Raw genomic sequence first — 23658 nt, 5'->3', positions numbered from 1 at the left:
TTAAAGTAGATTAGTAATATATTGCCTGAATCTGCTGTATCAAGCACCAATACTTTTCAGGTAGCTAATGATTAAAATTCTCCAAGTTAGGGCTTCCCTGGTGGCGCAGTGGTTGAGAATCCGCCTGCTAATGCAGGGGACACGGGTTTGAGCCCTGGTCTGGGGAGATCCCACATGCAGCTGAGCAACTAAGCCCAGGCACCACAACTACTGAGCCTACGTACTGCAACTACTGAAGCTCGCGTGCCTAGAGCCCGTGCTCCACAACAAGAGAAGCCACCGCAATGAGAAGCCCGTGCACCACAACGAAGAGTAGCCCCTGCTCTCCACAATTAGAGAAAGCCCATGCACAGCAGCAAAGACCCAACACAGCCAAAAATAAATAAATTTTTAAAAAAATTCTTCAAGTTGGTCATTTTGCTAATTTACCTCAGAAAAAAAAGGCCCAACACCATAGTTTAATAGAAAATTATTTGAATATTCTGAAAATTAGGTGAAAGTAAATTTACATATGATAAAAGGAAACTAAAATGTAAAATAGAGACTATATGACAAGTTTCTTGCAGAAGTAACACAACAAGGGAGAAAGATAACACTATAGTAGATGCATGAATACATCTACGTATAAATGTATGTGTGTGTGTATACATATATATATATGCTTTCTTTAGCTACTGTATATTTATGCATATAGATATGATATGCATACAGCTACCATATGCATGGCAGAAGGCACTTTGTTTTCTAGTTTAGTAGTTTGATTTCTACATTTTATAGATGGAGGAAACTAAGTGTTTGATAACTCATCCAAGGTCATAGTGATTAGATTTGAATCCAGGTCTTCTTGACCCTGAAACTTCTGCTTTTTTCTCTATAATATGCTTCATCTAGATATAACGGTGCCATTTCCATTAGCATAGCCAGAAGAGTGAGATGGCTCCAGAATAAATTAAGTAATACACCATTAATGTATGGTCTTCTCAGCTTCCCCTTTCAAGACCCCTCTCCTTTAAGATATTCCTCCCAAAACATCCTGCAGCCCTGCCTTCACATCATGACAACTACACCACTACCCTTGCCCAACTTCCAGATTCCTATTTTCTCATAGCCTCACGTAAACCTGGCCACCGGGCTAGTATCACTTCTCCATTCACTTTGCTTGCTGTGTGCACCATTCTCTCAGGGCTATGGTCTCTGTTTTCCTATGTGCTGGCACTGTATTAGTGAGGACAATGGCGTAATGTGTTACTCCATTCCTGGGAGTGTATTTACATTTCAACAGTGACTTTCCAAAAGTATTAAGAAGTTTGGGATAAAAATGTCAAGCTCATAGGGGAGACATTTTTTTTGGAGAGTTAGGTCTGTAAGTGGACATTAGTTGTCTATGCCTCCTTGTCAGGCCTATCTCTGGTTAATAATATTCCTCTTCCATAAATCAATTCCAAGGAGGAAAAATATGTTTTTTACCTAAAAGATTTATACGTCATAGGTATCATGTATAGCCAACCAAATCACCATTCTTTCCTGAAGCCACACCTCTAATATTTGAAATCTCAGCAGATAGTCCTCAGAGGCTGCACACTTGTACAGGAAGTTTGAAAAAGATCTCTGTACCAACCCTTGGTAGATCAAAGAGGGCTTTGGCTGAGATTTTATGTCCTTAAAATGACAAAAGCAGATATTCTAAATAAATAAGTCAAGATAAAATGAGAAAAATCCCACTTTCCTCTTTTTTACCTATACTGATGAACTTAGTCCAAATATTTTTCATCTAAAACTACAAAAAAGAAAAGAAAAAAAAAAAAAAAACTAGAGAAAGCAATAAGCTTTTGGAATAAGCTCTTCTGTTACTTACGTCTCCAAAATAATGTTTAGTGACTCTGGCCATAAGATGGAAATATTAATGCGAAAAAGAAAATCTTTAGGTGCATAAAATAGCCTGGTGCCTGACATTGGACTTTGGACTCTCCAGCCAGAGTTCCTGTATCAGTCAAATCCAAGCACTTAACTGAGTGACCTTAGACAAGTTACTTAGTGTCTCTATATTTTAGTATTTTTAAAGTCGGGATAGTGACAGCAATCAACCTCATAGGGTTATTATGAGGGTAAAAATGAGTTAATATAGGTAAAAGCACCTAGAACAGGGTCTAGCATAAGTAAATATTAATTAGGTGTTAGGTATCATCATTGTTGTGGTGGTTATTACAATTGTGGCTACCACCAGCTCATAGATTGGAAAGTTCAACAATCCAAAGGCAAAAGAATGGGCAGTATCTGCACTTTTTCTATATTTTTTGAAACACCAGTATAAAACGCCATAATTAGTGTTGGATTGTTTGGCTTAAAATATACTCTTCACCAAACACAACCTCTACTACCCTTTACTCCCCAAAGAAAAGTATGCTCTAAGCCATCTTAATTATATAAATGGCTACAGAATGATTAGATAAACATTATAATTAAATGCCTGCATCCAGAAGTCTTTGCTTTTGTTTCAAGGCTAATGGAGGTGATCAGTCTTCTCTACACAAGAAGAGCCTATGGCTGCCTTCTAGAAAACATAATTTGGTAGAACTCCCTTCAACATTATTACTAATTTTAGTCCCTAGGTTGCAGATGCTCTGCTTTTGCCTTTGTAGTTATTATTAGTACCTTTCTGTGAGCGCTGAACAGTAATGATTTGTGATTCTTTTTTTTTTTTTTAAGTCTCTTTATTGATTAAATCACCTTAAGAGTGCTGTGCAGCAAGTTAGGTATTAACATTAGGCATAAAATCCGAGAGTTATGATGTATCTATAGAAGCCAAACATGTTTTTATTCCTATTCATTTTTCTTTTTCATAAAGTATTTTGAATTTCAAAAATAAAAAAACCACACTACAGAATATTTATAAAATAAAAAATGAAAAAGAAATCTCTCAGAATCTTTCCACCAATAACTGTAATTTTTGGTATATATCTTTCAGTAATTCCTATGTATATTTTCAACATTTTTATGAGCATATGAGCATTTCTAATCTCTTTTATATAGAACTATAATGTAAGTATTTTCTGTTTGCTCATTACTCTTCATAAGCATCATTTTTAATGGATGTGGCATAGTTTACTCATTCTTCTATTACTAAACCTTTAATTTGTTTCTATTAAGATGACTATTTAAATAATACAGTCTCTATGAATACATCTATTTCCATGTTTCAGATTTTATTCTTAGGAGAGATTCTGTAAGTACTTAATACTTTTCTCTCTAATAAATTATTTAAACTTATAGCTATAATATATTATGAAGAAAAAAGCTTTTCAAAAATGTGCAAAATAACTTTGCAAAACACCACCACTACTAGCTAAAACTAAAAACATGAATACTTGCTCCATGAAATTTTTCTTAAACTTTTTCTCATCAGAATTTTATCTCCATTCAAATAGCTATAGGCTCTCCTTGGCCTCCAAATACAAATAACTTTGGAAGTATTTCTCACTCTCATGGCATTCTGTACCTTTATAACATTTATGTCAAGTATAATTAAGTAATTATTTGTGTAATATTTAATGTCTAAGTCTTTCAATAGATAATATGCTCCATTGGGGCAGAGACCCATCTGTGGTGCTACTTTTACACCCAAGTATCTGGAACATAGCATGTAGTCTTCTTTGTTCATTCAATGATTTAACAGGTTAAAATTATTTTGTACAGAGTATTATGCTAGGTGCTATGGGGAATACATAGACACATATGACAGTTACTGCCTTTAAGGAGTTATAATAAAATTGAGGTTTTACTATCATTTTTATTTTTTTATCATAGAAAAAAAGTTCATGGGCTTTAAAACCAAATGAACCTACAAAACGAAAAAACAACCCACTGAATGAGAGAAGATATTTGCAAATGATATGACTGATAAAGGGTTAATATCCAAAATATATAAACAGTTCAACTGTTTATATTTACAACTCAATATCAAAAAACACGCACACAGGGGCTTCCCTGGTGGCACAGTGGTTGAGAGTCCGCCTGACGATGCAGGGGACACGGGTTCATGCCCCGGTCCGGGAAGATCCCACATGCCGTGGAGTGGCTGGGCCTATGCACTATGGCCACTGAACCTGCGTGTCCGGAGCCTGTGCTCTGCAACGGGAGAGGCCACAACAGTGAGAGGCCTGCATACCGCAAAAAAAAAAAAAAAAAAAAAAAAAAAATGCACACACGTGCACACACACACACACACACAACCTGATTAAAAAGGGCAGAAAACTTGAATAGACATTTTTCTAAAGAAGATATACAGATGGCCAACAGGCACACGAAAAGATGTTTAACATCACTAATTACCAGAGAAATACAAATCAAAATCTTAATGAGATATCACCCACACCTGTCAAAACGGCTCTCATCAAAAAGCCTACAAATAACAAATGTTAGCGTGGGTGTGGAAAAAAGGGAACCCTCCTGCACTGTTGGTGGGAATGTAAATTGGTACAACCACTGTGGAAAACAGTATGGAGTTCCTCAAAAATCTAAAAATAGAACTACCATATGATCCAGCAGTTACACTCCTGGGTATATATCTGAAAAAAAACACTAATTTGAAAATATACACAAACCCAATATCTATAGTAGCATTATTTACAGTAGCCAAGATATTGGCAACCTAAGTGTTCATCAACAGAGGAATGGATAAAGAAAGTGAGATATATATACTTAGCCATATATATAATTGGCTAAGTGATATTCCATTTTATATATATATATATATATATATATATATATATATAATGGAATATCACTTAACCATAAAAAAGAATGAAATGCTGCCATTTGCAGCAGCATGGATGGACCTAAAGGGTATTATGCTTAATGAAATAAGTCAGACACAGAAAAACAAATACTCTATGTTTTCATTTATATGTAGAATCTAAAAAATAAAACAAATGAATGAATATAACAAAACAGAAACAGACTCCCAGATATAGAGAACAAACTAGTGGTTAACCAGTGGGGAGAGTGAAGTGGGGAGGGGAAAGACAGGCATAGGGGATTAAGAAATACAAACTACTATGTAAAAATAAGTAAGCAACAAGGGCACAAGAGGGCAGACAGCAGAAGCAAGACTACAATCCTGCAGCCTGTGGAACAGAAACCACATTCACAGAAAGATAGAAAAGATGAAAAGGCAGAGGGCTATGTACCAGATGAAGGAACAAGATAAAACTCCAGAAAAACAACTAAATGAAGTGGAGATAGGGAACCTTCCAGAAAAAGAATTCAGAATAATGATATTGAAGATGATCCAGGACCTCAGAAGAAAAATGGAGGCAAAGATCGAGAAGATACAAGAAATGTTTAACAAAGACCTAGAAGAATTAAAGAACAAACAACAGAGATGAACAATACAATAACTGAAATGAAAACTACACTAGAAGGAATCAATAGCATAATAACTGAGGCAGAAGAAGGATAAGTGACCTCGAAGACAGAATGGTGGAATTCACTGCTGCGGAGCAGAATAAAGAAAAAAGAATGAAAAGAAATGAAGACAGCTTAAGAGACTTCTGGGACAACATTAAATGCAGCAACATTCGCATTATAGGGTCCCAGAAGAGGAGAGAGAGAAAGGACCCGAGAAAATATTTGAAGAGATTATAGTCGAAAACTTCCCTAACATGGGAAATGAAGTAGCCACCCAAGTCCAGGAAGTACAGCGAGTCCCATACAGGATAAACCCAAGGAGAAACACATCAAGACACATAACAATCAAATTGGCAAAAATTAAAGACAAAGAAAAAGTATTGAAAGCAGCAAGGGAAAAGTGACAAATAACATACGAGGGAATTCCCATAAGGTTAACAGCTGATTTCTCAGCAGAAACTCTACAAGCCAGAAGGGAGTGGCATGATATACTTAAAGTGATGAAAGGGAAGAACCTACAACCAAGATTACTCTACCTGGCAAGAATCTCATGCAGATTTGATGGAGAAATCAAAAGCTTTACAGACAAGCAAAAGTTCAGAGAATTCAGCACCACCAAACCAGCTCTACAACAAATGCTAAAGGAACTTCTCTAAGTGGGAAACACAAGAGAAGAAAAGGACCTACAAAAACAAACCCAAAACAATTAGGAAAATGGTCATAGAAACATACATATCGATAATTACCTTAAATGTAAATGGATTAAATGCTCCCACAAAAAGATACGGGCTTGCTGAATGGATACAAAAACAAGATCCATATATATGCTGTCTACAAGAGACCCACTTCAGACCTAGGGACACATTCAGACTGAAAGTGAGGGGATGGAAAAAGATATTCCATGCAAATGGAAATCGAAAGAAAGCTGGAATAGCAATACTCATATCAGATAAAATAGACTTTAAAATAAAGAATGTTGCAAGAGACAAGGAAGGACACTACATAATGATCAAGGGATCAATCCAAGAAGAAGATACAAAAATTATAAATATGTATGCACCCAACATAGGAGCACCTCAATACATAAGGCAACTGCTAACAGCTATAAAAGAGGAAATCGACAGTAACACAATAATAGTGGGGGACTTTAACACCTCATTTACACCAATGGACAGATCATCCAAAATGAATATAAATAAGGAAACAGAAGCTTTAAATGACACAATAGACCAGAGAGCTTTAATTGATATTTATAGGACATTCCATCCAAAAACAGGAGATTACACTTTCTTCTCAAGTGCGCATGGAACATTCTCCAGGATAGATCACATCTTGGGTCACAAATCAGGGCTCAGTAAATTCAAGAAAATTGAAATCATACAAGTATCTTTTCTGAGCACAACACTATGAGATTAGAAATGAATTACAGGGAAATAAAAATGTAAAAAACACAAACACATGGAGGCTAAACAATATGTTACTAAATAACCAAGAGATCACTGAAGAAATCAAAGAGGAAATCAAAAAATACCTAGAGACAAATGACAATGAAAACATGACGATCCAAAGCCTATGGGATGCAGCAAAAGCAGTTCTAAGAGGGAAGTTTATAGCTATAAAATCCTACCTCAAGAAACAAGAAAAATCTTAAGCAAACAATCTAACCTTACACCTAAAGGAACTAGAGAAAGAAGAACAAACAAAACCCAAAGTTAGCAGAAGGAAAGAAATCATAAAGGTCAGAGCAGAAATAAATGAAATAGAAACAAAGAAAACAATAGCAAAGATTAATAAAACTAAAAGCTGGTTCTTTGAGACGATAAACAAAATTGATGAACCATAAGCCAGACTCATCAAGAAAAAAAGGGAGAGGACTCAAACCAATAAAATTAGAAATGATAAAGGAGAAGTTACAACAGACATTGCAGAAATACAAAGCATCCTAAGAGACTACTACAAGCAACTCTACGGCAACAAAATGGACAACCTGGAAGAAATGGACAGATCCTTAGAAAGGTAAAACCTTCCAAGACTGAACCAGGAAGAAATAGAAAATATGAACAGACCAATCACAAGTAATGAAATTGAAACTGTGGTTAAAAATCTTCCAACAAGGGCTTCCCTGGTGGTGCAGTGGTTGAGAGTCCGCCTGCCGATGCAGGGGACGCAGGTTTGTGCCCCAGTCCGGGAAAATCCCACATGACGTGGAGTGGCTGGGCCCATAAGCCATGGCCACTAAGCCTGCGCGTCCGGAGCCTGTGCTTCGCAACGGGAGAGGCCACAACAGTGAGAGGCCCGCGTACCGCAAAAAAAAATAAAAATCTTCCAACAAGCAAAAGTCCAGGACCAGATGGCTTCACAGGTGAATTCTATCAAACATTTAGAGAAGAGCTAACACCTATCCTTCTCAAACTCTTCCAAAAAATTGCGGAGGAAGGAGCACTCCCAAACTCATTCTGTGAAGCCATAGTCACCCTGACACCAAAACCAGACAAGGATGCTACAAAAAAAGAAAATTACAGACCAGTATCACTGATGAACATAGATGCAAAAATCCTCAACAAAATACTAGGAAACAGAATCCAACAACACATTAAAAGGATCATAAGCCATGATCAAGTGGGATTTATCCCAGGGATGCAAGGATTCTTCAGTATACACAAATCAACAATGTGATACACCATATTAACAAATTGAAGAATAAAAACCATTTGATCATCTCAATAGATGCAGAAAAAGCTTTTGACAAAATTCAACACCGATTTATGATAAAAACTCTCCAAATAGTGGGCATAGAGGGAAGCTACCTGAACATAATAAAGGCCATATACAACAAACCCACAGCAAACATCATTCTCAATGGTGAAAAATTGAAAGCATTTCTTCTAAGATCAGGAAGAAGACAAGGATGTCCACTCTTACCACTATTTTTCAACATAGTTTTGGAAGTCCTAGCCATGGCAATCAGAGAAGAAAAGAAATAAAAAGAAAGAAACTGGAAAAGAAGAAGTAAAACTGTCACTGTTTGCAGATGACATGATACTATACATAGAGAATCCTAAAGATGCCACCAGAAAACTACTAGAGCTAATCAATGAATTTGGTAAAGTTGCAGGATACAAAATTAATGCACAGAAATCTCTTGCATTCCTATACACTAATGATGAAATATCTGAAAGAGAAATTAAGGAAACACTCCCATTTACCATTGCAACAAAAAGAATAAAATACCTAGGAAGAAACTTACCTAGGGAGACAAAAGACCTGTATGCAGAAACTATAAGACACTGATGAAAGAAATTAAAGATGATACCAACAGATGGAGAGATATACCATGTTCTTGGATTGGAAGAATCAATATTATGAAAATGACTATACTACCCAAAGCAATCTATAGATTCAATGCAAACCCTATGAAATTACCAATGGCATTTTTCATGGAACTAGAACAAAAAATCTTAAAATTTGTATGGAGACACAAAAGACCCCAAATAGCCAAAGCAGCCTTGAGGGAAAAAAATTGGAGCTGGAGGAATCAGACTCCCTGACTTCAGACTATACTATCAAGCTACAGTAATCAAGACAATATGGTACTTGCACAAAAACAGAAACAAAGATCAATGGAACAAGATAGAAAGCCCAGAGGTAAACCCATGAACCTAATGGTCAACTAATCTATGACAAAGAAGGCAAGGATACATAATGGAGAAACGACAGTCCCTTCAATAAGTGGTGCTGGGAAAACTGGACAGCTACATGTAAAAGAATGAAATTAGAACACTCCCTAACACCATACATAAAAAGAAACTCAAAATGGATTAGAGACCTAAATGTAAGACCGGACACTATAAAATTCTTATAAGAAAACACAGGAAGAACACTCTTTGACATAAATCACAGCAAGATCTTTTTTGATCCACCTCCTAGAGTAATGGAAATAAAAACAAAAACAAACAAATGGGACCTAATGAAACTTAAAACATTTTGCACAGCAAAGGAAACCATAAACAAGACAAAAAGACAACCCTCAGAATGGGAGAAAATATTTGCAAATGAATCAACGGACAAAGGATTAGTCTCCAAAATATATAAACAGCTCATGCAGCTCAATATTAAAAAAACAAACAACCCAATCCAAAAATGGGCAGAAGACCTAAATAGACATTTCTCCAAAGAAGACATACAGATGGCCAAGAAGCACATGAAAAGCTGCTCAACATCACTAATTATTAGAGAAATGCAAATCAAAACTACAATGAGGTATCACGTCACACCAGTTAGAATGGGCATCATCAGACAATCTACAAACAACAAATGCTGGAGAGGGTGTGGAGGAAAGGAACCCTCTTGCACTGTTGGTGGGAATGTAAATTGATATAGCCACTCTGGAGAACAGTATGGAGGTTCCCTAAAAAACTAAAAATAGAATTACCATGTGATCCAGCAATCCCACTACTGGGCATATACCCAGAGAAAACCATAATTCAAAAAGACACGTGCACCCATGTTCATTGCAGCACTATTTACAATAGCTAGGTCATGGAAGCAACCTAAATGCCTATCGACAGATGAATGGATAAAGAAGATGTGGCACATATATACAATGGAATATTACTCAGCCATAAAAAGGAACGAAATTGGGTCATTTGTTGAGACGTGAATGGATCTAGAGACTGTCATACAGGGTGAAGTAAGTCAGAACGAGAAAAACAAATACCGTATATTAATGCATATATGTGGAACCTAGAAAAATGTCACAGATGAACCGGTTTGCAGGGCAGAAATTGAGACACAGAAGTAGAGAACAAACGTATGGACACCAAGGGGGGAAAGCCGCGGGGGTGGAGGTGGTGATGTGATGAATCGGGCGATTGGGATTGACATATATACACTGATGTGTATAAAATTGATGACTAATAAGAACTTGCTGTATAAAGAAGTAAATAAAATAAAATTCAAAAATGAAAACAAAAAGCAACAAGTATATGTTGTACAGCACCAGAGAATATAGCCATTATTTTATAATGACTTTAAGCAGAGTATAATCTATAAGAATATTGCATCACTATGCTGCACACCTGAGACTAATATAATATTGTAAAACGACTACATTTTAATAAAAAAAAGTATACCTGAGTTTGACTCTCATTTACCATTCACTGGTTCTGGGATATTGAGCAAATTAATTAACTTATTGGAACCTCAGATTGATCACCTGAGGGGTAATACTTATACCATAGATTATTGTGAGGCTTAAATAAAGCCATGTATGCAAATTTTTGTTATTGCTCATATAAATTATAAGGCATTCCATAATTACTTGTTGAATGAATGAATAAAGCCTTGCCAATTTTTGCTCTTCTTTGTTTTTTTCCCCAGTTTGTTTATTTTCTTCTCATTACCATTGTCTCAGTCAATAATCAGGACTTAAACATTCCATACCAAGGTTATTGCTCTTTGCTCCACCTCCTATGATCACCTTCTAATCTATTATCACATAATTATTCCCAGAGCTTTGTCATTACCCCCAATGATCTTTTACAATAAAACTCATTACAATTTTTAAGACTCTCTGCCAACTGGTCCCAGGATTTCATCTATCTACCTTGGTGCCCTCAACTCTAATTATGACCTGCTCATGCAGAGATAATGAAGAGAGAGAAAAACAGATACGCCATATATAAGAAACTCAAGTTACAGGTACAACAGAGATGGAGTGATAAATTAAGGTAGTTTTTTACTTCTTCTCCTGGACCATTAAACATATGTCTAGTATAAATACTTACCATGCCAGGTTGCAATGATTTGACTATGCATTGCCTCTAGCTCCCTCCTCATTTATTGATTCAACAAATTCTCTGTGTGCAGCCACTATGTACAAAGCACATCTCTAGTCTCTTCTTGTTAATCACTGAGCTCCTTTAGAGTGGAGACCATATTCATTTTCACACTATCAATGTTAACACAATTCAGAGAAAAGCAATAGATGTTGAAAGAATGAGCCTAATAAGAGAATTTAAGAACAGAATGGCAAATCTACTTATTATACCTTAAACATTTTGCTCTATTCTTCCTTTGAGTTTTGTAAGTTGCTATTTTCCTGAAATGGAAAATAAATTTGTTTACACAGGAACTGATTTGATGAGCACCACCTGGCCCTAATTACCTCATTCTATGGCTTGTCAAAAGACTTTAATTTCCCATAATAAAACTTTTTTTTAATTGAATGAAAGATTGTTTAAATTCTACAGTGCTTTACAGTTTTCAAAAGTTTTCACACATATGATTTCATATAATCCTATAATAACCCCTTTTACCCTTTTCTCCTATATTGCTACCCCCGCCTTCCCTTTCCCCACTGGTAACCACTAGTTTGTTCTCTGTATCCGTGGGTCTGTTTCTCATAAAACTTATTCTTAGAAAGAAATTACAAAATAATGTATCCACACAATGCCAGTTGAACACTCCAAAATATACAAAGAGAACAAGCCTTTTTTTTTCAGTTTTTTCTTCTGTCCCCAAAGTATTATAAGTTTGGTACGTACCCTCCCAGAGCTCTTATTCTCTACATATTTCACATGTACTTCCTGTGTATTTTTGAGGGTTAAGATGTTGTCTCTAGAAGGCTGCTCTTAGGGAGTTACCCAAAGCAACTAACTAGGATATTGGTATAGATTCCTATCTTTTAATCCAAATTATTACCAAGTTTCTTAAAAATAAGGTGAAGTGGGCTTCAATGTGATACAACAAAATTCATCTCTAGCCAAGATTTTTTTCTCTTCTTGTCAAATACCTATTTACAGGGAATCATTATAATCAAAATAAGCACTTTTATGCTCTAAAATAAGAATCCATTTTACTGCATATGTTAATATTATTCAAATATTTATGTTTTAAATCCCTCTATTTTTATATTTTTAATTTCCTGTGATAAAATTTAAACTGTTTGAAGATAATATCTAAGAGACTTAAATAAAATTTATCCAAGTTCCCTCATATTCTAAATATTAATACTAGAAATTAATTTGGTCAAACCAGTGGCCTATAATGTGGTACACTGTCAAAAGTGTTTGACTAAATGTTAGATGTGTTGGGTTTTAGCTCAAGTTCTTCTACTTGGGTAAGCCATAATCCCTTCTGAGCCTTAGTACAAATTCTAAATAGAGGTGATATTCATTCAACATTCATTTATTTTTTTCAACAAATTTTCATTGAACATCTATCTATTTTGTGCCAGAAACTGATCTGAACACTGGGAAAGCAGTGATCAAAACAGACTAAATCCCTTTTCCTCATGAACTCACTCTAGGAGGGGAACACACAATAAATTAGACTAATAGAGGTATCACTCTACATAAGCAAAATACCATGTGCTGATGAGGATGCAGAGCGATAGGAACACTCATTCATTGATGGTGGGAGTGCAAAATGGTACAACCATGTTGGAATTTTCTTATAAAGTTAAAATATAGACTTTTCATATAACCCAGCAATCCTGTTTCTAGGTATTTACCCAAGAGAAAATGAAAACGTAGGCCAAGTAAAGACCTGCATGTGAAGCAATATAGCTCCAAAGTAGCAACAACCCAAACATCTATCAACTTGTGGTTGGATAGACAATTTGTGGTACATCCATACAGTGGAACACTGACCAACAATAAAAAGGAATAAATTGATGCATGCAACAAAATGAGTAAATCTCAAAAGCATATGATAAGTGAAAGAAGCCAGACACCAAAGGCTATACACTCTATGATTCCATTTATGTGACATTCTAAAAAAGGCAAAACTTTAGAGACAGAAATCACATCAGTGTCAGGGGTTGGGGGTTGGGGTGAGAGAGAGACTGCGAAGGGCCGTGAGGAAATACTTTGGGAAATATTGTATATTCCAATTATAGTGTTATTCATTTGTTGAAACTCATTTGAGGGTACACTTAAAAGAGGCATATTTTATTGTATGTAAATAATACTTCAATAAATCTTACTTTTAAAAAGATAAATAAATTATATAATATTTTAGATTAAAAAAAGGAAGAGAGAGAAGAGAGTTGAAATTTTAGATGGAAAGTCCTCAAACAGGTGATTTTGAAGATAGTGAAGGAACAAGCCACATAGATATCTGGAGAAGGGCATTCTAGGCAAAAAGAACAGCAAGTATGAAGGCTGAAGGGCAAGGAGATTAGCGTGGGTGCAGCAGAAGAGGAAGTAGAAGACAAGGTAAGACAGGCAGTGAGGAACAGCTCATACAACATCTTTGAAGGTAATGGGAAGTCATCAGTGGGCTTTGAGAAGCAGAGTGACATGATCTGATGGGTTTTAAGAGAATAATTCTGGTTGCTTCATAGAAAACAGTCTGTGGAAGGGAAGGGTAGTAGAATCAGGGACACCATTTGGAGGGCAATTGTCATAATTTAGACAAGAGATTATAGAGGTAGAGAGGGTGCTAAAAAGTTTTCAAATTCTATATAGAGAGCCATTCGATTTGCTCAGAAATCTGGTGTGTGGGAAATTTTGAAAGAACACAATTCAGCCCACAACACCCAGGGATATGATTTCAGAATGAGTAGGACCATCTCTCTTATTCCCTAAAAACCTGCTTTTATAATTGAAAAAAATTCTGCCTTCCTTCTTTTAGATAACAAAATGAAAATTCTGGAAGAAATAAAATTAGCTTCCTACTAATCATCTTTAGAGCAAGTTTTGATATATCGAAAAGACCCCAGGTACCCACGTAAAGAAGAGATGAGCTACACAGAGGAATGAGTGGAAGCTGGACACAGACTTCACTGAGACCAGCAATGAGCATTCACTTATGAGAACATATTTTCTTACCCTTCACATAATATTTGCACAGTACTTATTTATAAAAACAGGGGTTTTTTGGGTGGTATATAAAAACTATTTTGCCTGCAACTGAGAGCTCTAACTAAGGAATGGTTTTATGAAGTAAACTTCTTTCCCCAGAGTTGTATATATTCTTTTCTCAATCTTTTCCTATTTGTTAAATAATAAATGTAAAGTGCATAAGCTGAACACCTTATATTATCAAGAATTGCATTTATAAATAGAAAAATATGCTAAGCTAACTGAATTTTACTAGTTCTACAAATATCTAGGAGGAATAGTGTTCAGAACAATTAGGATATTAATTTCCATAGTTAAAGGGAAGTGCTTCTTTCTCCAAAACAAATTAACAGCAATGTCTCTAAGCATTTATTTAGCATGACTAATACTATAAAGTATGTAGTGGTGACACTTAAAATACCTAGCAAAGTAGAAATGAATGAATGAATAATGAATGTAGCAATAGTTTACATGAACGAGAATAATTTGCTTAAAATTTCCCAACAGAAGTGGCAGATACTCTGAGTCAAATTATCATATACAAAGTGCCAACACTGACATTACACTAATCTGATAAAGAATTCATGGCAATGTGCCCAAAAGGTGAGATAAAGTTGAGTGGCAGAACAAAGTCACACCCTCTAATAAAGAAAACATAACATTAAGAAAAGTGGGTTCTACTCTTCATTATGCTTTATTTGATTATTGGTAAGTTATAAATCATTAACTTGTTCTATAAAATAGAACTTATCTGCTCCATAGGATTTCATTAAATATAAAGTGACCATAAAAGGACTTTGAAAAGAAAAATTGTTATATGAAAAGAAAAATTGTTTTTTTTTAAAATTTTTTTTTTTTTTTGCGGTACGCAGGCCTCTCACCGCTGTGGCCTCTCCCGTTGCAGAGCACAGGCTCTGGACGCGCAGGCTCAGCGGCCACGGCTCACATTCCCAGCCGCTCCGCGGCATGTGGGATCCTCCCGGACACGGGGCACGAACCCGTGTTCCCTGCATTGGCAGGCGGACTCTCAACCACTGCACCACCAGGGAAGCCCCTTAGTGAATTTATTTTAACTGATGTTTAGAGACTGAAATTGCTAGATAGTTGCTAGAGCAATCATTCACCACTTTCTATAGTTATTTATTATACCTACATGCATTTATTATTCACCATCTTTTTAATTTATAATGAGTTTTAAGGACATAAAAATCCAGTGGAGTTTTTGGAAGAATACTTTATGATGAATACTTGATTATAAAACCCTCCCGCCTATTTAAGCTTTGTCTGCTTTTCTCTGATTGTATATGTATCAGTGGTTGAGAAACAGTACTTTAAAGAAATTTTAAAATTACAGCAGTAACTTCAGTTACTGAGAATTACATCAGGGTCATAAAGCCTGAGTCTAATTTCTTGTTTCACCGCTAGCTATATAACTTTGGACAAATATTTCAAAGCATTAATAAATTCCTTACATCCAAGTCTGTGCCATTCCCTCCATCTAAACCACTCTCCATCTCTATTCCTCAGCACCTAATTCCTACTGATTTTTTGGTCTTCTATGCCACTTCCTCCAGGAAGTCTTCTCTGAACCTGAAATCTGGGTTAGGTGCTCTTCTGATGTAGTACCATAGTATTCTGGACCAATCCTTTAACACAGCACTTATTCCATTGTGTTGTCTGTTTGTCTACATTTCCTACTAAACTGGAAGCTCACTGAGAACAGAATATTGTTCATGATTTCCCTAGCACCAAGCACAGTGCCTGGCATGTAGTAGGTTTGAAAATTCAAGCAGAGGTAATTGCATATCCTCGCAAAGATACCCAAATTAGGTGACACTGCTCTCTTTTCAACTAAAGATAAATGAAAAGGCATGTATCAATGTTACATCTCATTCTGATCAAATTGTTCTTCCCATCTGCCTGCTTTCTGAGTGTCCCTGACACCTCCTTCATCTGCACTTGAATCCTGTTCACAACACCCTCACCATTTACTTTTATTGGGGAAGTTATTTTATATCCCACTCTGATTTTTTTTTGTTCTAAAACAGGGATGCACTGTTAAACCTATCTCTAATTACCGAGAAAAATTCAAAGTACTAAAAGTCGTCTTATTTTCAACTCTATATCATTACATCATTCTTAACAAGACTATAATATTGCACTGTTTTGGCCTAATTTCAACAACTTCAACTTCTAATATTAAATAAAGATGATAAATCTTCAAAGGAAGATTTTGAGGGCCTATCTGAGCAGTTTATAAGAAGAGCATTGGTAGTTAATGCAGAGGTTATAATGCCAGGTTGATGCCTGGTAAAGAACATATTGTTTCAAATATTCACTGTTTAAAATGTATATATAATTACAACAAAAAAAAATCCTAAAATTAAATCAAAGAAGAGTAACATAATGTTCACATATACTCTGCAAATACAGCCTTAGAGAAATCCCAAACTGCTGACATACTAAACTAGAACGTGTAATAGGTACAATCCCATCTTTAATCTTAAACTGTAATATCACCCTCAACAGGCAATATGTGAGTACTTTTATCATAAATGTCATAGGTTCCAAAAGCAAAAATACATTTCAATTCAGTGATATTTTGTTTAAGACTTTATCATATTTTCAAACATCAAACTATGCAATTTAGCCCCAATGAGTCTCTTTTATCTCACTGCTTTAAATCTGAAATCTTATCTTTCACTACTGTGTTCTTTGGATTACATTACATGGAAAAGGTCCTAAAGGAAGACCAAAATCAAAAATATTTTGAAAAAAAAATCTCTGTATAGTAAAATTGATCTTGGTTCATTATCTACTTAATAGGGAATGCTCGACAAATAAAACTTCAAAAAGTTATTCTTGGCAAGGATGTTATAATGAAAACTCAAGTATTCAGATGAGCAGCTGATTAGATGACTCTTAAAATCCTGTTCAACTCTGAGAGACCGGGATTTAGGTCACGAATCAATTTAAGGAACTCTATCTGCTGAGTAAGTTCCTCGTATTTCTTATAACAATAGCAATATTGGTAGAAAGAAAAGCCCCACAGCCAACGGGGGAAATGGTACTTACGAATATTGTGTCAGCAGTTCCAAATCATTATGCATGTTGATTGGATATGCTTCACTGAGTTCAAACAACTTCTCCAGGGCCTCATAAATGAAAATGATGCAAATAAGAGAAGCAAAAGCTTCTTCAGTAAACCGGGTGATATAGCAGACAAGGGAGCTTGCATCAGTGGCCACAAGTATGATACACAGGGTTGCAGTCCAAAGTCCAATACTAGCTCTTAAAGATAGGTAGGACAGCCCATATTCTCTAGGAGGGGGAAAAGAACAGTGGAAAGAAGGTCATTTAACAGCTTGCCACCATTTTAAGTAGATGGAAGTAAGTCTAATTCAGGAAGTGAAAGTAAATAAGCTTCACATCCCATGAGTATCTAAACTCAAGACTTTGTCTAAAGGGAACACCTAAGGGTACAAAACTCAAAGAGGTTTCTCAGTGCTTAGAGCTGAATATAATGTTTTATAAATAATACATAACAATATACATCAATATTTTACTGTTCCTTTATTTCCATGGAGAGACAAAAATGGCAAACTGAATCAAATCAGCAGCTTCTACCTCTCCCAGCAGATCTCCAAATGTGATGTTGGAAGAAGATTAAATACAGTAGAGAAATAGAAAGGGGCTGAGGGCCAAAAGTATATAACACTTACTTGCAAAATTTAAACAAAATCTTTTCAAACACCAAAACTGGTCCTGTACTGCCTAATATGGTAAGAGGCTGTCCACCAAAGAGAGAATAGGCTATCCCAGTCATGGACGCTCCAAAGAGAGATTCGATTGCACTCTGTGTAGAGATATAAATGATTCCATTATCTAAGCTGTGCAGGCTGCGATTATAACCGGGGAGAAAATATGTAAAATACATGGGTCTTTTTTCCCTTTGCTATGAAGGGCCTAGCAACCTTGGGCAGGAGGTGGGGTAGGAGGATAAAAAAAAGGCGGCAGGCGGTCAGCAGACTGTGAATGGTAGTGGACAGGGATATGTCCTCTCCCCCTTCCTTATCTCACTTTTCTTTTGCTTACTAAAAGTTTACATGTATTCATAATAAATGTCTGGCAGAAGCATGGCCTATATAAATAGGAAAATGGGCCTCTTATGAGGCAAGAACCAGAGGCTAAAGCTAGCCTAGGACTGGGGGGCCAGGGATGAGATCAGAACCCTGTGTAAGATAAGAATTAGTTGTTCTGAGATATTCCACTCCCTGATTACCAGTTCCATTAGTCATCTAGGAAATTCGTATGAACTTTGTCTGCCAGACCATACATCAAATCTCTCCTCATAAAGGAAACCAAAATTAAATGCAGACTCATCTAACTATGAATCGTAAAAGCTGATTAAGTTTCAAAGTTCAGAGAAAAGCATGATACATACTATTCGCCCTTCAGTTGCTTCTCCTAGCAGTCCTCCAAATGTGATGACGGGAGACATACACGCGCAGTAGAGAAACAGAAAAGATGCTAAGCACTGCAAGCTGAAAGCATCTCTGAAGTCACTCCAGAAGTATGGAGCTTTTCTTTTGATATCTAAAATAAGTCCCCCAAAAATCCTAAGACAGGGGGGAAAACACAATAGTGACATACAAATATAAAAATCACATAAATCAAAATGCTCATTTGCTTTGTTGCCAGGTCACAGTACAGGTTTTCCATCAGCAGAGATGAGACCCATATTAACATGCTAGGTTTTACTATGATGATCTACAGGAATGGCTTTGTACCACTATGTCACTTCAATCCCTAACCAAATATTGTGTCAACAGCCAAAAAAATCCTAGGTTCTCTCAAACAAGGTTCACAGCTGTTCATCAATCAAAATTCAAATAATGAGAGTTAAGGATTACTCTAATCTCTGTGCCATTTTACAATAACCTATTCCTAAAATCAGGCCTACCATCCTCAATCATTGGCAATATCTTCTAATTGTTTACATTCCATTTAGTGTAGCAGAGAGTGAAGGAGGGAAGGTAAACTGATTTTTGTACAGTCCAATAGTGAACATCAACTTAGAGAGAAAAAGTGGCATATAACCATGGCTCCAGTTACCCACTCTCTTTGTGAAAAAAAACCCTTGCCAAATAATACTCCAGACAGGCACTTAAATGACCTTATGGATGACAATACTTCGTAGAGAGACATAAGTTCCAGAGTTGTTTTCATTTTTAGGAAACTAAGACAGGGACCTTACAATAAGCAACCTAGATAAATGTACTTTTGATCCACTATTGTCTAAACATATTCAAACATCTATCATTCACAAGACAATAATGACCTTATTTGGGAAAAATGCATATGTTCTAAATATATCCAAAAACCACATTAAAGCATTTGAAGGATTATTTTTTTTGGGGGGGGTGGGGAAGAGAGAAGCATTAAATTGTGAAACATTGCCTAAAATCTGAGGACTGGAACTTTCTAATCTGTTAGGAATGAGAGCATTAAACAGCTATTCTCATTCTTTGAACATTTAATAACAATATGCAGATTTAACATTTGACTACCAAAAGCTCTTTGTGTTCTATGGGATAAAGATGTCATATTAAAATGAATAAGGCTGTGATTAAGTTCCTACATGGAGGTTAAAAAAAACCTATTATGTTCAACATACTGCCAGTATGCTAAATATACTTGGTTTATGGAAAAATATTAAAGTCTTGTTATTTATTTTCTAAATAGGAATATAATCTGGCAATCTAAGAATCACCTCAAAAATGATTGTTCTCTTGAGAAATAAATTCTGATTTGCCTTGAAAGATGTACCTCTTCAGAATAAATTCTATTATTTTTAATTGCCCTAATATAGGCACAATAGTAACATATTAGTAACTATCTTACTGTTATGTGAGTGATAGAATCATTATGTTTTTCTAGTGATTGTTTCCATCAGAGGGATGTGGAGTAGGAGAGGTTGAGAAGGATGAAATTTCAATTGAAAAAAAAGGACATTTAAAATTCAGAGAAGCTTGCAAAGAACCTGTGAAATTCACACACGCAAAGATCATCTTAGGTTAGATTCCTTTACCCGTGTTTAGTAAAACACATACATAATTTTTATTTGGGGGATCATTTCTGAATGATTTGTTAACTTGCCAAAGTCACAATTCAGAACAGATTTAATCTACGAGTCTATTTATTCATTCAGTTATGATTTCTACCCCACCTAATCCCCAAAAGAATTTGAGGTGGTTATGAACTATTACTTAGTAGTTAATATTTATAGGTTTGATAGTACTTTCTATTAGACCACTCTTTTCTAATTAATTACTTATTAGGGTATACATTAGTCTAAATAGCTGTTATATTACTGTGTCATAAACGTGCTTTTAGCAGCATAAATCTAAATCCGGAAGTGGGAGGTCATTGCAGAGAACAGTGCAAGAGCAGCCCAGATGTGCACCAGCAACTCCAGGAGAGCAGATGAGTAATGGATACTTCAAGTCATGTCAGCAACAGAATCTGTGGAAGAACTCTGGAGAAGCGAAGATACCGGATATTGGTGACCTGGGAGGATTTAGGAAGCAGTAAGGAAAAGTGAACTTTGAAAAAAATCTAAGCTATGTGGCATGTTACACCTGAGAGAGAGAGAAAAAAAAAAAACAACAGAAATAAAAAGACAGCATTTGAAAATATGAAAGTAAATAGAAGGAGTAACAATGTTTCTAGTACAGGGAAAAGGAAAAAATTGTTTGAACCATCTCAAATTAGGTACGGGAGCCTGAGGAAGACATCTCCTCAGAGACAAAACATAGATAAAGGGAAAGAACGCAGGAGAATTAAAATGCACAGAGTTGTCAGGAACTGGAAAGTCATCTTAGAGGACACAGTGAAAGCAGTACAGGAAATGGCCCTGAGGGGAGAGGAGCACCAATCCTGCAAAGCCTCTGCAATTGCCTTCAATTATAATGGAGGCTGTGTGCACACATTCCCTGAAGAGAGACCCACCCAAAGGTTCTGATTTTCTGCTCACACATTTCTTGGAGAGAGACAAGCTGTCAAAACACCATAAAGAATCATTTTAAGAAATAAATGGAAGCTTTCATCTCTTCAAAGATGTGTGATTAGAAATATAAATCATATAACTCTTTCAAATTACTACCGTAAAAATAAAAAATACTATTATATACATCCTACTTGCATGTAATGAGACAGGGTCTATAAGACTGAGTTCTTGGTATTTATTTTCATTTCCATCCTGAGCTTGACGTTTTCAACAGGCTCTTTTGGAAAAGGCAACTGACAGTTTTCTTATTCATTCTAAGAATCTGTGAATGTGTTTTAATGCATAGCAATACGAAAGACTAGGTATATTAAAATGGAATGGTGTATTCACTGTTCTGGTTTAATAATAATGACAATCATTAGTAACTACAGAGAAATCAAATTAATTGGCATATTCATCCCCCAAAGAGTAGGTATCCAAAGTATAAAAACAAATTAGTTCTCAAAACAGCAATTCCCGACACACAAAAAAGGTATATATCATTCGGTCTTTGAAGTCCCATACAAGGGCTTTTCACTAACCTTCCAGTTCGCTGGAGTTCAGGTCCACTATGTCCTCCGTGGGGCTCGGCTTCCCCATGAGCTGCTGTTCCATTTGGTACAGCAGGAATCTTCCTCTTCTCCTGCGGGAAGTTTTTTTGTTTTGTTTTTGTTTTTGAATTTCAGGTGCTAGTTGTAAATAACAAAAACAATTTTTTTTCCCTTGAGGCAATAATATGCAGAGTGGCTAAGAACTCAGGCTCTGTTACTTGTTTGTTATATGACCTCTAGAAAGTTATCTAGCCACCTAAAGCCTAAGTTCCCTCCTCCTTTTACTGGTGATAATAACAGTACCTATCAGTGTGGTTGAGAGAATGAAATAAGGTGATGAATATTAATTCATTCTTTCAACTAATTATTGAGTGCCTAGTGTGTGCCATTCATTTTTATGGGATGCTATAGATGTAAAGATGAGCAAGAAAAAGCATTATGTTAGTGGAGACAAACAATAAACTTACAATGTCAGGTAGAGATAGAGATACAAAGAAAATAAAGTAAGAAATGGGGACAGAGCGAGACCAGGTTTAAGATAGGTCGAGGTGAAGAGGTGTTAGTGGTGTTATATCCCTGGCCTAGTTCAACTGTTCAATAAGCATTAACTGTTATCATTAGCTATTTTTAAAATATATTTCCCTCTCTGATCCTGGCTCAGATCCTCCTACCCAAGCTTCTTTCCAACACAAAGCGATCCAAAAGACTATTGCAAAAGGAAGCTTCTAATTGAGCCAATGACAAATTAACTGAGGTTATGTAAGTGCTGTTTCCCCATAGGTCTATTCCGCCCACTTTTGTCAGTGACAGAGAGTTTAAAAAATCAGAAAATCGGGCTTCCCTGGTGGCGCAGTGGTTGAGAGTCCGCCTGCTGATGCAGGGGACACGGGTTCGTGCCCCGGTCTGGGAAGATCCCACATGCCGCGGAGCGGCTGGGCTCGTGAGCCATGGCCGCTCAGCCTGCGCGTCTGGAGCCTGTGCTCCGCAACGGGGGAGGCTGCAGCAGTGAGAGGCCCTCTACCGTGCAAAAAAAAAAAAAAAAAAAAATCAGAAAATCCTACCTACTGGTGATCTTGGAGCACCCCAATGTGTTCAAAAGTGCTTAAAAGGACAATAAATTTTTTTTTTTTTTTTGCGGTACACGGGCCTCTCACTGTTGTGGCCTCTCCCGTTGTGGAGCAACAGGCTGCGGACGCGCAGGCTCAGCGGCCATGGCTCACGGGCCCAGCCGCTCCGCGGCATGTGGGATCTTCCCGGAACGGGGCACGAACCCGTGTCCCCTGCATCGGCAGGCGGACTCTCAACCACTGCGCCACCAGGGAAGCCCAAAAGTGCTTTAAAGGACAATAAAAAAATCTTTAATGGTGAAATTAAACTTTTTACTTGACTGCCATTCCAAAATAGTGTAAACATGTTCTTTGTGTTTAGTGTAAACGTGAACAAGTGTGAATTATCAAATGATCTTATTACAATGGGACATTTAGATAAAATGGTACAGATTTAAAACATGACAAAAAATACATTTTGAAATGCACAAAATATAAGAAAGTTCATTGCTTAATATTTTGCAATTTCCTGGGTATATAAATAGATACAATGAATTGAAGTTCAAAGATAAAAGAGAGTATGTCTGTCAACTGGTGAAGGAACGGCCTTTACAGGTAAATTAACTATCATACAACAGTAAAGGGCTGTGATACTGGGCCTCAGTACTCTCAATACCCAATAATCACCTAGGGAGAGATTTCTTAGCAAGCCTCAGAAGGCAAGTGATATTTGTTCTTCTGGGGAATTATCTCTGACTGCA

General features: G+C 36.3%; 1 protein-coding gene across 2 annotated transcripts in view; it reads right to left on the bottom strand.

The window, feature by feature from the left end:
* The window catches only part of SLC4A10 (solute carrier family 4 member 10), a 230828-nt gene that overhangs the window by 70963 nt on the left and 136207 nt on the right, over nucleotides 1–23658 (bottom strand). For both annotated transcript variants that reach the window (XM_079923638.1, XM_079923639.1), the window contains 4 exons: nucleotides 21843–21943; nucleotides 18697–18871; nucleotides 17975–18108; nucleotides 17328–17573 (listed from right to left, as the gene is read on the bottom strand). In XM_079923638.1, coding sequence (XP_079779764.1) covers nucleotides 17328–17573; nucleotides 17975–18108; nucleotides 18697–18871; nucleotides 21843–21943 — 656 coding nt within the window. The remainder of the gene's footprint in view (nucleotides 1–17327; nucleotides 17574–17974; nucleotides 18109–18696; nucleotides 18872–21842; nucleotides 21944–23658) is intronic.

The sequence above is a fragment of the Stenella coeruleoalba genome (genome assembly GCF_951394435.1).
Source record: "Stenella coeruleoalba genome assembly, chromosome: 6".
NCBI lineage: Eukaryota > Metazoa > Chordata > Mammalia > Artiodactyla > Delphinidae > Stenella > Stenella coeruleoalba.
The sequence above is the reverse complement of the archived record's forward strand: the minus strand, read 5'-3'. Positions and strand labels throughout refer to the sequence as shown.